Source organism: Strix uralensis, chromosome 20 (genome assembly GCF_047716275.1).
Source record: "Strix uralensis isolate ZFMK-TIS-50842 chromosome 20, bStrUra1, whole genome shotgun sequence".
Classification (NCBI taxonomy): Eukaryota; Metazoa; Chordata; class Aves; order Strigiformes; family Strigidae; genus Strix; species Strix uralensis.
The window spans coordinates 7,429,165-7,442,158 of NC_133991.1; the positions used below are offsets into that span (position 1 = coordinate 7,429,165).

General features: G+C 36.6%; 1 protein-coding gene across 11 annotated transcripts in view; it reads left to right on the forward strand.

Moving 5' to 3' along the window:
* TPST1 (tyrosylprotein sulfotransferase 1) overlaps positions 1-12,864 on the forward strand; it is a 31,278-nt gene extending 18,414 nt beyond the window's left edge. For 7 of the 11 annotated variants that reach the window (XM_074890447.1, XM_074890445.1, XM_074890446.1 and 4 more), the window contains 4 exons: positions 7,887-7,937; positions 9,740-9,815; positions 10,838-10,885; positions 12,338-12,864. In XM_074890447.1, coding sequence (XP_074746548.1) covers positions 7,887-7,937; positions 9,740-9,784 — 96 coding nt within the window. In that variant the 3' untranslated portion in view covers positions 9,785-9,815; positions 10,838-10,885; positions 12,338-12,864. The remainder of the gene's footprint in view (positions 1-7,886; positions 7,938-9,739; positions 9,816-10,837; positions 10,886-12,337) is intronic. The other 4 variants (XM_074890452.1, XM_074890453.1, XM_074890454.1 and 1 more) reach the window with 4 other exon arrangements.
* Positions 12,865-12,994: the final 130 nt, after the last annotated feature.

Below are 12,994 nucleotides of genomic sequence, written 5' to 3' on the forward strand. Positions count from 1 at the left end.
CAGGTGTCCTGGCCACTGTGCATCTTGCATATAGATTGCCAAAATGCTGGCCACTGAGCTTGGCCTTAAACCAAGTAAGCTTTGAAATCACTAATATTCTCGTTGGTGATCAGCAGGAGCTGACTCACTTCTGAAGAACGTTTTGTTTTCCCCACAGCTTTATTTTGTTTTTGTTTGGGGATGGGGACAAATATTTCAAAATACTTTAAGGTGTTTGGGGAAAGGGAGGGGAGGACACGCAGCAAGGGGTGAGAGGGGGGGAACTGTGATGTGTTGGTTTTGCCCATCAGGGATAGCATATGCTGTCCTGTGGGTTTCCCCTTCTCTTCCATAAACCTATGCTAATTTTTTTGCTGCTGCAGCTTGGAGAAGAGGGCATTTATACTAAAAAAAAAAAAAAATAAAATTTTTTTCTAGCCTTTAGGAGCTGGCACTTGGCAAGTTAAGTGTGTTATTGCATACCCTTAGCTGGTGAATTGTAAATTATTGTAGCACTACTTGCTCTCTTTTTAAATTTTTTCACCTGGGATAGTCTTTCACAGAGTTTTGTACTGGGTATATTGTTGGAGATGAAGCTGTCCAAATAAAATCTTTCCAAAGTGACTCTTCGGTACATAATAAGTATATAAATCTTGCATGTAACAGTTTATTGTGTCACTTTGTGCTTGAAAACTGTTCTATTATATTTGTGTTCTCTTGAGAACTTTAAACTGAATACAGAACTTGAATTTTATTCATTGAAAACAGATAAAGTTTAGACTTTTAAAGACGAACTGTCTTGTGTTAGCGTAGTAACCCCTTAGAGTGACTAACTTGAAATAATGATGAATTATCTGACACTTGCTACTCCTATACTGTCATAGTTTCTTAGTCCATTTAAAATGGTGTGAGCTGGCACTTCAGGTGAAGGAAGTTGCCCTTGTCTGGCAAACAGAAAGCAATGGTAAGTGGGGAGAACTGATTTTTTTTTTTTGTGGGATGGGGGTTGGTTTTGAGGGGGGGAGTTTTTCAGTTTTGTGGGGGTTATATAATGCTGGCTTAAATTGACTGTGGAAGTTGCAATAACAGGGTGGAAGCCCAACACCACTGAAATTGCTGGTAGGGGAGATTCTGGCTCCACCTAAAGATGGAACAACACTGTGCCATCTAGTTCATTGCTATCAGATATGTTAAAAAACAAACAAATCGATTCTTGTTACGGAGAGTTCTTGTTTTATATGGTTAAAAACATTTTTATATTGTACATAAGGAATCATAAAGATAAGTGGAGTGAAACATTAAAATTGGTCAGGATGCAAAACACACTCAGAGCTAGAAAGCCTCTTTTGAATGCAGACAGGTCAGTATTTTAACACTAAAGTCTGTGTTGCCCCTTTGTAGAAGATAACTTTAAAAGATTCCAAACTTTAAACTGCACGATGTCTGTGTTCTAAAACATGCTTAAATGCTGCTTGTAGAACTGCTTTTATACTACACTGCACTAACTGCACTGAGCAAATTCTATCACTTCTTGGAAAAGGCTCCAAATTAGACTTAACAGTGAAAATACTGTTCAGCAATTTCAGAGCTGCTGCTGTTAGTCCCGAAGGTAAGAACCAACAGTGTAAGGGTGCCTTAAAACAAGGGCTTATACTGGAGAAAAATGGAAAGGAATGGCTAATGCGGTGCAAAATATTCGCTTCCCCTAAGCTTTCTAAGTAGTTAAGTCCTGTTCTTGGTTTTGGTTTGGTTTTTTTTTTTTTTTTCCCCCTCTTTTCTCCTTTTCTGTCCCCCTGCCGGTGACTTGCATATGTACAGGTTAAATATTTTTCTTCTTCAGTCTGGAAACAAAATGATGATTCTCACCAGCTAAAGTACAGTGCTTGAATTAGAATTTCTGTGTGCTTGTAGGTCATGCAAGGAAAACAGTGTTCTCTGCTAAATTTGGATTTTTCACTTTAATGTTACCTGCCTAGGACACTGAAATGGTTGGGTTGGTTTTCCATGCTCCTGTAGCACAGCACAAAAATGATAAGATGCAACCAGTACTTTGTTACCTTAGTTCTGGTTTTGTTTTAAGAAGTAACAAGGTGAAGCTAACTTCACCTCTTACGTTGGTCTTCAAGTGCTATTGGCGTTACGAAGAGAGACATCTCTGACAGTATCTGCACTAGTAGAGTACCAGTCTTACACAACAAGTATAACAGACTTTTCTGATGTTTTCAATAACAAAGCCATTAACTTTTTGCTTATCTGTTTTATGTTAGGCCTGATAATATTATCTTTATTTTGTCGGTTAAGGAACACAGAGCAGAGAGAACAAGGTCTGAGTAGGGTTGCGTTATTCAGCAGGTCTCTGCATGTGACCTCCTCAAGAGGCAACCTTTAGTTATTCAGTGACTGCAGAATTGTGCTATCTTGTGTTTTTCTTGTAAGTCTGTTGCTGGTCTGTTAATTTTATTATAATGGTTGCAGTGGTCCCTTCCTTACAGATACATAACTATTTTGCCCTGCCAAGAGTTTTAACAAATTCTAGATCCTAAACATAAAGGAAAATAACATCCTGTAACCGAAAGGAGTTTTAGTCTGCAAATGATGCAGAAAATGTAAATAATTAAGCTGTCTGAACTGGTAGTCCAGTCACTCTATGATGAATTACAGAAGTAGAATCACTCCTTGTTACAGGAGTATCTGATATGGACATACCAATACTGCGAGTTTGCCTGAAACTCCGTCAGCAGTTTAACAGACTATACCGCGAGTGGAGGACAGCTCTAAGTGCAGGACTCTGACTTATGCCCAGTAGAAACTGGCTTATTGTTATGTTATGATTGGCTAAGTGGGTTCCTCTCACATCTGTAACATATTACATCAGATTTTCTTTGGCACGTACTTCCCGCTAAATGAATTTGTATGCTTGGAATACATATTCCAGTCATTTCTTTTAACTTCTTCATGAAGTTCTATTCCTTGCCCTGGAGAGATCAAGAGATGGAAGTGTACAGAACTCTATAGAAAAAGCTATGGTTTTCATCATGACTGTTTAAATACGTGTGGCTTCTTCTAATCACATCTGAAAGCTGTTATCTGTCTCTGTTTTATGTTCTGTTGATGGTATTTTTTGCAGTAACATCTAGAGGAAAAAACAGTTCTATTAACTCCTGTTCCACGCCTGTTTTAAATTGTGAGGAAATGTCTCCTGCTGTTAAGAGTCAAGACATCCATGACAATCATGATTTCAAGACTTTTAAAACCTCAAATACAAAGGCAGAAACAATCTATGATAAAGGGTGCAAAGTATATTTATATACTAATGCATGAGAATAATTATTTGACCTGTCAAAGATGTGTAATTGTGGAGGTATAGTGTAATGACAGGCAGCTCAAGGCTGTACGTCTCTATTTACGCTGGCTAACTTAAGCATAAAGGCATCTGGCTTTGTGGCCATTTTTCAGATATTTAAAACAAAAATAGGAGTTTTTATTTCATCTGTATTGTGATCACCAACAGCACAGACTTTCTCAGTGTCCTTTAAATGTTTAATTGCCCTCTTTAGTGGGTGTTTCTTTCAGTATGTGGATTCCCAACTGCATCTGTTTCTCCAGAGGTGCTGATACCCTCTTTTCTTTTTTTTCAAACCAATTATGCATATATATGATTAGTAAGGTGTACAGAGCTATTAACAAACAAAATACAAAATTAGGCATGGTTGCAAGCTGCCTTTTGGCAGACATTCATATGCCTGTCTAAAATCTTGCTCTCTGTGTTGTTCCTACTGGGTAAATATTTACATCTCAGATGTCCCCTTTCTTGACAGTTCCAACAAAGAGGTGAAGAATTGTGTAAGCCTTGTAAGCTGCCTTAAAAGTTAAGGGAAGTCTAAAAGGGCAAGATGAGGGTGCCTCCATGTACTGTGCACTAAAGGATTGTTTCTAGAAAGGGGCTCTGTTCTGGTTTTGCCAGTGTTACTTTTTTTTTTTGACAATTAAACATCGAAAGCCTTGTACTCTGCAACTTTGATGTTTTGAAAATCTACCAAGCCCAAGTACACTTAGTCGCAGGCTAACTTTTAGGCAAAAAGACCCATTATATCTGTGTACTGGAACTGACCAAATATAATGTGACTCTTCCTAAACCAGACTTGAAAATGGGTGAAAGGAGTGCTTTAATCTTCTATAAAGATGAATTATAGGTTACACTTCTGTTCTTAAGTTTCTCTTGTGTATTTATAAGGGTTTTCTCAGACAACTGGATGCGAAACTTGTTTTCTGATCTCTTTTTGAGAATAATACGCATTTAGGCTGGCTATAAAAATGTGTTGGTTTTTTTTTTTTAATAGAACAGCTTGAATACTGCCAACACTGAACAGAAAACTGACATAGACTCCAGATTTCTCTTCCTCCCTCCTTTGGAAATCCAGTTGGACTTGCAAAATAATTCCCTTAGAAATTATAAACACCATTTCTGCTCAATTTTACTGAATTCTTGCTTAGACTGGAAATCATTCCAATGTCCTGCTTCTGCGCCTCTGCTGCCACTCTGAATAATGTGTTTTAGACTTAGAAATTGGTCAGAAATGGATTTTGAATCTGAAACTTCTTAATTTCTTTGGCTGCAGATGGAGTAATTGTTTTTAGGGTTTCTGGATTGCCATTGATCCCTGGGTTTTGACTCAAAAGGGACCACTTACTGGTTCTGGAACTACTTTAAACCAGTTTCTGTGCAGTCTCACTCTTGACAAAACCAGCATTCTAGATAATGTCAGTTCTGAACCAAAATTAGGCATGCTTGTCTGTTAAACCTACTCTTCTTGGGCCTGTCATTGGTTAGATTTGCCTGTGTAAATTGTAGTGTGTAAATCATGATATTTCATGTGAATATAATATCAAATGCCCCTGAAACATTTTCTTATCTTTCCAGGCTATGACATTAGTGTCATTATTTTTCTTAATATTGCTGATGGATGAGTAGCCTTGACTATCCACTGTTGGATGCTTATTAGGAGTAAATGCTGTTCCTATAAAGGGCATTACAATGATAAAGTTTTTAGAGCAGACATATATATGTAGATACAAAATATAAAAATTAGACCAAGTCATAATTTCAGGAGAAGGAAAGAAGGAGGCTTCCAGAGACAGACATGGTTTTGATCACTGTGGTGATCAGTCACAATATACCATTGTCATCATCAGTATTAACTGGTTTTAAGAATTCCCAGATAATGACTGTAGTGGTTTGCCAGAAAAGGTGAAGAAGTTTGTTTCTTCCAACATCAGCACTAGTCTAGTAAAAGATACTGTTTTTTCTTGTTCCTGTGTTGTTCTGTAGCATTTTTTGATGTGATAATATTGTTGATTTGTAACTTCCATTTCTGCTCTCTAGAACACAGCCTGCATTTTAATGGCTTGGTTACAAGCTGAAAAAATGAAATATTCTCCTTCATTTATAAATATTTATAGTATATCTAGGCTCCAGTAAGCCACACGCTGAATTTTTGACCAGTGTGGCTTTCATTAAGGTTTCCATGGGAATGACAGTACCCCCTGGCTGAATATAAATGAGAGCTGTGCCTGTCATTTTGAATCGGCCTTTCTATTTTATCTAAACCATGGAATATCGGAAGGAACAGAGTTCCGCAATGTATGTGTATAGTAATTCCTACTCTCATGTTGGGACTTAGTGAAGCCTTGTTCTTTGGATATGTTTAGCCTAGCAATAAAGAGTGATAAGAACTGCCAGCTCCTAAGTCCGTTCCATATGAGTCATATGGTGTAATGCTGCAGGCCTGTTGTGGGCTGAGGCGTCTTACGGACAGGAAATTCTGAGCTGACTCAGCTGCAGTCCAGGCCACTGCAGCATATTGACAAAATGAGTATGTCTTTATAACTCTGGTCATCTATTCATAGGAAAGCAGAGAAAATGGATATTGTTAATAAGCATCCCTTGACTTCCTGAATCTTCTTCCTCTGATGCAATTTGCAAACCAGGGAATACAACTCTTGAGTGAGGCTTTAGACTAGCCCCATTTCCATTTTATGGCTTTATAGAATTCTTCTAAATAGGTTTGTGGCTTTTGATTTTTGTATGATTACAGCTACACAAGACTACAAAGAACTCATGACATCAGGGTGTTTGGTCTTTTTGGTTCAGTATAAAGGATGGTAAAACTCTTCCAGTATACTTCTGAAAAAAAAAACCCCAACAAACTAATACAGAATACCTTTTTCCCCCTTTGGAATGTATTCCAGCTTAATCTCAGAAGCAAACAGCTTTTAAGAAGTATCCTCTAGAGAGAAGACAATACGTTGCCAATTTATTTCCTAACTAGTCAGATAGTGGAAACACTTGTTTGGTGTGGCTCTTGGTATGTTTGAGGATATTTATTGCTTGCTCTTTCTCCAAACAGCGTTGTTTCAGAATTAATATTATGCTCTAAAAGATTGGAAATTGTGGTAAGGACAAACTCTCATGAAGTCAAGCTGGTAATGAGGCTACAGTTGTAGAAATTCATAATCGTAAGAGCTACTGACTGTGACAGCCCTACTAGTAAGTGGAGATCTTCTGTACTTGTATATGAAGCTATTAAATCTATATGTCTATTAGTATAGAATAGACTATTCCAGTTGGAAGGGACCTATAATGATAATCTACTCTGAATAGGAAAGGATTATCCCACTGATTTTTAGTTTTTTTTCATTTCTGTAGATGAAAAGCAAATTAATGACTAAATGTTATGAAAATAATAAAGGCAAACTTAAGCTTTATCCAAGTCTGTGTTCGCCCTCCAGGAACTGGGGATTTTAGACATGTGGTTACGGCCTGTGGGGGAAGGAGTTAGGTGTCTGATCTCACACAGTATGTTTGCTGAGGTCTGACACAGAGTACTTGGGGAAAATTGCTAGTAATATATCTGTATCTGTGTATCTTTAAGGATTAAAGCAAATGTATAAACTTTCTGTTACCTGAAAATTACACCAGGTAGATATGTAGAATAAGGGGACAGATATGTGTAAAATAGCGTAGAAGGACATGCTGACACTCCTTGAGTGTTGGCCATTTTAATAGCATTGAAACTTAAGTTGTTGGCATTTTCAGACTTCGGCTGTAGTCGCATTGTCTCCATGTATTCTATCAAAACTAACAGAACTTTCCTTTGACAGCATAGTAAGATGGGATTGGGTGTCCAAGTGTGATACTTACGTTTGTGTGAATGATACATATTTTGCACATAATGAATGCTGTGACACATCAGAAAATGGTGTGTTACATGACATTTGTTGAGCTTCTTAACTGTAAAATATAAATGTTTGAGAACTGAATGTTGTTTGTTGCCTGGCTGGTATATCTGTTCTGACACAGTCCATGAGATCGTGACAGGTAGCTCTTTCGAACAGAGAATCTTTCAATTGTGAATTGTATTTAAGCTCAAAGGGAACTTAAGTTGTTGAAGGTACTAAAATGTGAAGCAACAGATCTGATATATGTAAACTTTAAAAAAGTATGTATTGTAGCAACTCACTCCTAGTGTAATCATCCTGTTAAAAAATAGTTTTCTAAAAGTGTAATGAATGGATTACACAGGATTTAATAATTTGAGCAAACTTGAAATATGAATCACGTAGTTTTGCCATTTTCATGCAAACAAGGTCAGTGTTGAGTACAGAGCAAGCCTGGGACTGAGCGTACAGCTGTAGAACTGCTTTGGACGACCAAGCTTCATGAATAAAACTTGCTTTTACAAATAGATTGTGTTCAGTTTAGGTAGATCTGTTTTAGCATTATTGGATGCTAGTAACCCAGAAGAATCCCTCTTTCCCCCCCCCCCCCCCCCCTTAACAAGCTCTTTAGCATTTCACACAGTAGTGAATGCTAGCTTTGAGTAGTATATTGTTTTTTGTTTTTCCAGGTCTATAAAGGTGAATTTCAGCTTCCTGACTTTCTTAAAGAAGTGCCACAGGTACAGTATTGGATTAATTTCCTTTTTGCTGTTGTAGCAGCAAGTTAGTATGCAACAAGTCTTTAAAAACCACTTCACAAATTTGATTTTCTGTTTGATCATAAGAGAACAGGTGACTAGAGATTATAAGAGAATAGCTTGTCCATGAAATTTAATCTCCAGTGCTCTTGCACTCAGCAGTCCCAAGCCTCTTCTGAGTGTGTGTGTAACTCCAGTGTTAATAGTATGGTGCTTGTAAACCTGAGCTGACTGAATGTTGCTTTGAAACTCAAGGAAAGTTTGACGCTCTTTTGTGTAGACCAAACTGCAAAGTTTGTTATTTGTAGAGAAGCTTAATCTTTTGTTGCCTTGCATGGAAAGGTTTAAAGCAACTATAGTATGGAGAGCAGAGATAAGTAATGAGAGATTTTGAAAAAGAAATACTACTGTATCAGACAAACAAAACCACTTCAGCCATGGGTAGTGATGATGTGTTGATTTAATAATCAAGTGAGCTATTGAACTTCATATTTTACTGAGAATTCATAATCTGGTACCCTTCAAGTGCCTTTAATTGTCCTCAGCTACCTAAGGGACCTAACCTTTGCAATAGTGGTTGAAAAAGCAAAATCCTTATCATGGAGCTCTCTTAAACTGCAGGAGCTGTTGATGCCTTCCCCCCCAGCTATGTGAATGTGCAGGAGACATGCTACCCACCTCATGGCCTTTCCTCACGTAGATGTGATGGAAAGGTTTGGGGCTGTAACCACCAGCCCGTTTATGGACATAGGAGTTCAGTTTGGAAGATGGCATCCTTGCTGCTGGGCAGCTCTTCTGTGTCTCCTGAAGGTAACAGAGCAGACAAGATGGACATGTTCCATGGAGCTGCCTGCTGGAGTGCTCCTTTTCAATAGCTTGAAGGGATTCTCTGTGTGCATGTTTTTTCACTTTTTTTTTTTCCTCTCCAATGTGTAGTGAAATGAATTCTCCCTCCCATAACCTTGCAGATTTAAACTCTGCTAATCTAGCCATGAAAAATCAGAGCAGACAATCTAGACAAGGAGCAAATAATTTAATTCACCTTTATCACAGAAATAACAAAAATACTCTTATTGCTTAAATGAAATATTTTATATGAAACAAGTAGAACATGTAGCCATTGGTTTTGTTTTCTTGGGTAAGAGCTGCTAAACTAGGCTTATAAAAAAATCCATTTTTGTAGGCTGTATAATTGATAGTAAATGTCTAAATGCCATCTGAAGTGCTCTCTACACTGTGCTTTGATAGAAAAAACAGGAAGTGTCTCATCACTGTTACTGTCTCAGGGTGTGTTCAAGTAAAGCCTAAGTAGAAAAATACTTGGTGGGGTTTTTTTTTCCAATTCCTCCTGCATGTACAGGAGTATAGTGTTGCAGAATTGGGAGAGAAAGCATTTTTAGGGGCACTTTGCCTCCAGAATTGTGTATGTCTGCTTGCATTACTTTATATTTCTACTTGATTTCCCATCCTTAATGATACACACAGTACAGAAATTTATTTAGAATGTAAGTAGCCTATAAAAAGTAAAATAATTTGCAGTGTCATTAGTTTTAAAGGAAAAAAAAAAAAAAAAAACAAACAACCAAACATAATGGCACAAGTTTTTTTTGACTTTGGATCCCCAGTATTAGGAAAAGACACTTTGATTATAACTTCTGTTAGATGTAGAGATTGAAGAATACACAGGAGAATGTACCACCTGCAAACAAAGCATTTTGACTTACTCCGTTCATTCAAACGAAAACTAATTGATTAAAAAAGAAAATTGGTTTCTTTTGTTCCAGCCAAAGAAGACAGTAGAAAGGAAGTCTCGTGGCAAGATAAAATGAACATGGATCAGTAAAGTCGAATAGCTGTAGTGTCTGTTTCATGTTTTCAGAATATAACTTTTTGTTGTGGACACCAAATCTTTCTGATAAATCTTTGTGTGATCTCTAATGTGGGCTTTGCTCTTTTACTGGATGTTTGCCTGCTCTCACCCTTTGAACAGTTAGTGCTCATGCTTTGCAAGTTGTGCTCAGCTAATAGAAAACCATTAAGAACTTGGCACCACGCAGCTAAATGTGCTGTTGCTCACAGCGTTGTTCACTCTCAACTGCTGGCCAAAATGTCTATGCAGCTTAACGGCAAGACAACTATTTAAATGTGTGCTGCTTAAAAGTTATTGTCAGCAAATTGTGGTGAGAAGGTGTGCTGTAGTTATTTCTAATGCTTTCAAATGCAATTATTGTGGTTATTTCAAGATTATCTACAACCCTACAGATAAAGTTGCAGCATACATGGCTGCAAGCATAGGCTCTGTCAGAACAGGAGAGAAAATATTGATGATAAGGATTTCTGGAAAATGCAGGGAGATGAGCTATCTTTAAAACATAGCACACCGTGTATAGAAAGTGTGCTAGCAAAGTAAATGATCCTTGATCTGCCTGCAGTATCTGTTAGTTAAATTGGGCTGTTTGTATTTTCCAAATAGCTTGTGATACATCAAACGAACTTGGTCCACTGTTGGTAGTAAATGTCCTCTTTCAATCCATATGATAGGGAGATTTCAAAATGGGACTCTGCTAAATTTCAGGAGGTGGATTTATACAGTTGGCTTGGTGTGATTACAGTATTTACCAAACTCTGAGCAGATTTATCCAAAGTAAAGAAAGATAATCTAAAAAGCAGAAATAAGCTTTGTGAAATAGTAAGAGAATATGCTTAAAACATAAAAACTGACTCTGGAGTTGAAATTGATGGTGTTCTCCTTTAGTATTATACTAAAGATAAAATGAATGTAACTAGACATTGAGGTTTTGGGTACGGAGACTGGTGCTGATAATGATGTTTGTTCCTCTAATGTAAAATAGCTAATTTCATTTTAATTATTTACTTGACAGACTGAACCTATGGAATAGAAGATACAATGGATATTTCTTGCACAGAAGGTAATAAAAGAGCATGCAGTCCTGCTCACTTGCTCTTCTTTATTTAGTTAAGGTGATTTTTTTTTTTTTTAAACTTACATAATTCCATGTAAGATTCTGGGTAAGAAAAATATGAAGATATGGATCTTGATTCAGAATCTGTAAAAATCACATTGAGGTAAGTCCTAGTGGTGAGAGCTACAAAAGCATAGTTCAGGTGCTTTAAGAGTCACAGTGCAGTTCTAGATGGCTCATCACAATTTGCAGTATTTGCTATGCTATTGGATTGTCAGCACTATTTTAGAGCCTGAAATTGAAAGGAGTACATAAAACTACACCACTGCTTGTCCAGGCATTCTTTAGCAGAGATTTTTATTCATTTTAGAGTCTGTGTCTTTCGGTACTCTGGCACACTTGCACAACAGAGGTCTCCATTTTAATGAAATAGGGAAGCTTTAAAGATGGTTCTTAATTGTCTTTCATTTTGAAATCAGTTGCCCTTTCTAGATAGAGGAAACTGCTAAAGATGAGCTGATTTGTGTAATTTGCTTTTAATATGTCCCATAGCCAGTATTTTCAATAAACTGCATTTAAGTTGTTGAATTAACAATGGTAAGACTGTGCAGGGAGCTCAGTAAATTCCAGACTAGTTAATGAATGAATGGTGCAAGATTTACTATATTAATCCAGGATTTCTACTTGTCAGCTGTGTTATCAAATGTTCTAGCTTGACAACAAAAGGAGGCAAAATGCATCCAGTTTAAATATAGCCAAAAGCAACATGCCACACAAATATACCCAGCATAGGCATTTATTATGTGGCTATAGGTGCTATAGAGGCTACCTACGTAGCCCTAAATATAGCCAAAAGCATCATACCAATTAGAGATAACGGATATAAAAAATTTTCCAAAGATTAATTGCAGACCTTAATTCTGAAATTGATAGAGAGACAATAGTCTTTTCATGTAGTCATTGTTAAAATGGCTAAAACATCTACTTCATTTTGCCACTTACCTCTTGGAAATATTGTATCTTTAAATACATTTTTCAGTGTAAAGCCTGATGTTGAGTTTGAGAAACCAAATTGTTGACTTCCCAGCAGTAACTACCACTGGTACATTGTAACAAAAGAGACACTTTCAGCATGTAAATGCAGCCCACTTCCACAAGTATTTTGAATGTAGGTGTAAATTCAGATATATATATATATGTATATATATTTTTTTTTTTTCACATGTAAATGTGCTCCAAGAAGTAACTCTAATGATAAAGGATGGAAAAGGCAGCCACGTTCCTTACAGGAAAGTTTTTAGTGGCTGTGGTTAGTCTTGACAGTGACTTTTCACCTACTGAGATAAACAGAGATTACTTTTAATTATGCATTATTTGTAACTAGGAAGTGTTGTCAAGGATGAGGACAGAATATTGCATTGAAGACTCAAACATAACTTTATTTTTCTTTTTCTTTAGAAAAAAAAGACTGCTGCCTTTTCAGTGGAAGTGATCTTACAAGGAGTGTCCCACTGAGATCAGTGAGGTGTACTGCTCATGGCCTGCTTTTTTCAGAATTTTCTTCCCCATTTCTTTCATACTGTTTTTGTTCAAAATTTTGCTGTTGTGAGAGCATGTAAACCTGTTTAAAAAAAAAACACTGTTAATGTAGAACTGTATTACATTCGCACAACTATTTTTTTTAAGGTTTTAAAAAAAGCAAAGCAGTGCTTGTCTCCAAAATTGCTATTCTGTCGTAATTACAAAACTCCATGTTCAAAGATTATTTTTTTTTTTTTCCCCTGTAGCAGTTTGGTTTTAAATGTATGATGCTTTCAAAAGAGTGGTCTGTGCTTGTCCTAAAAGATTTTTGGTGGAACAGTTGTTTTATTCACATGTGGAAATCGTTAAATATCTTATTTAAAAAAAGTTGGTAAATTACATGTACAATTAAAATTCAATGATCTTTTGTATTTTATTTTTCAAAATAAATGCTTTAAATGTGATTATTTTTTTAATGTGTTTGCCTGCGTTAAGATTTAAATAATTCAAGATATTGATGTATTACTCGGATGGAAAATATGATCTAATGTCCTGGGTTTGGATTTCTTTTTAAGGTTTGCGATTTCAATGCAT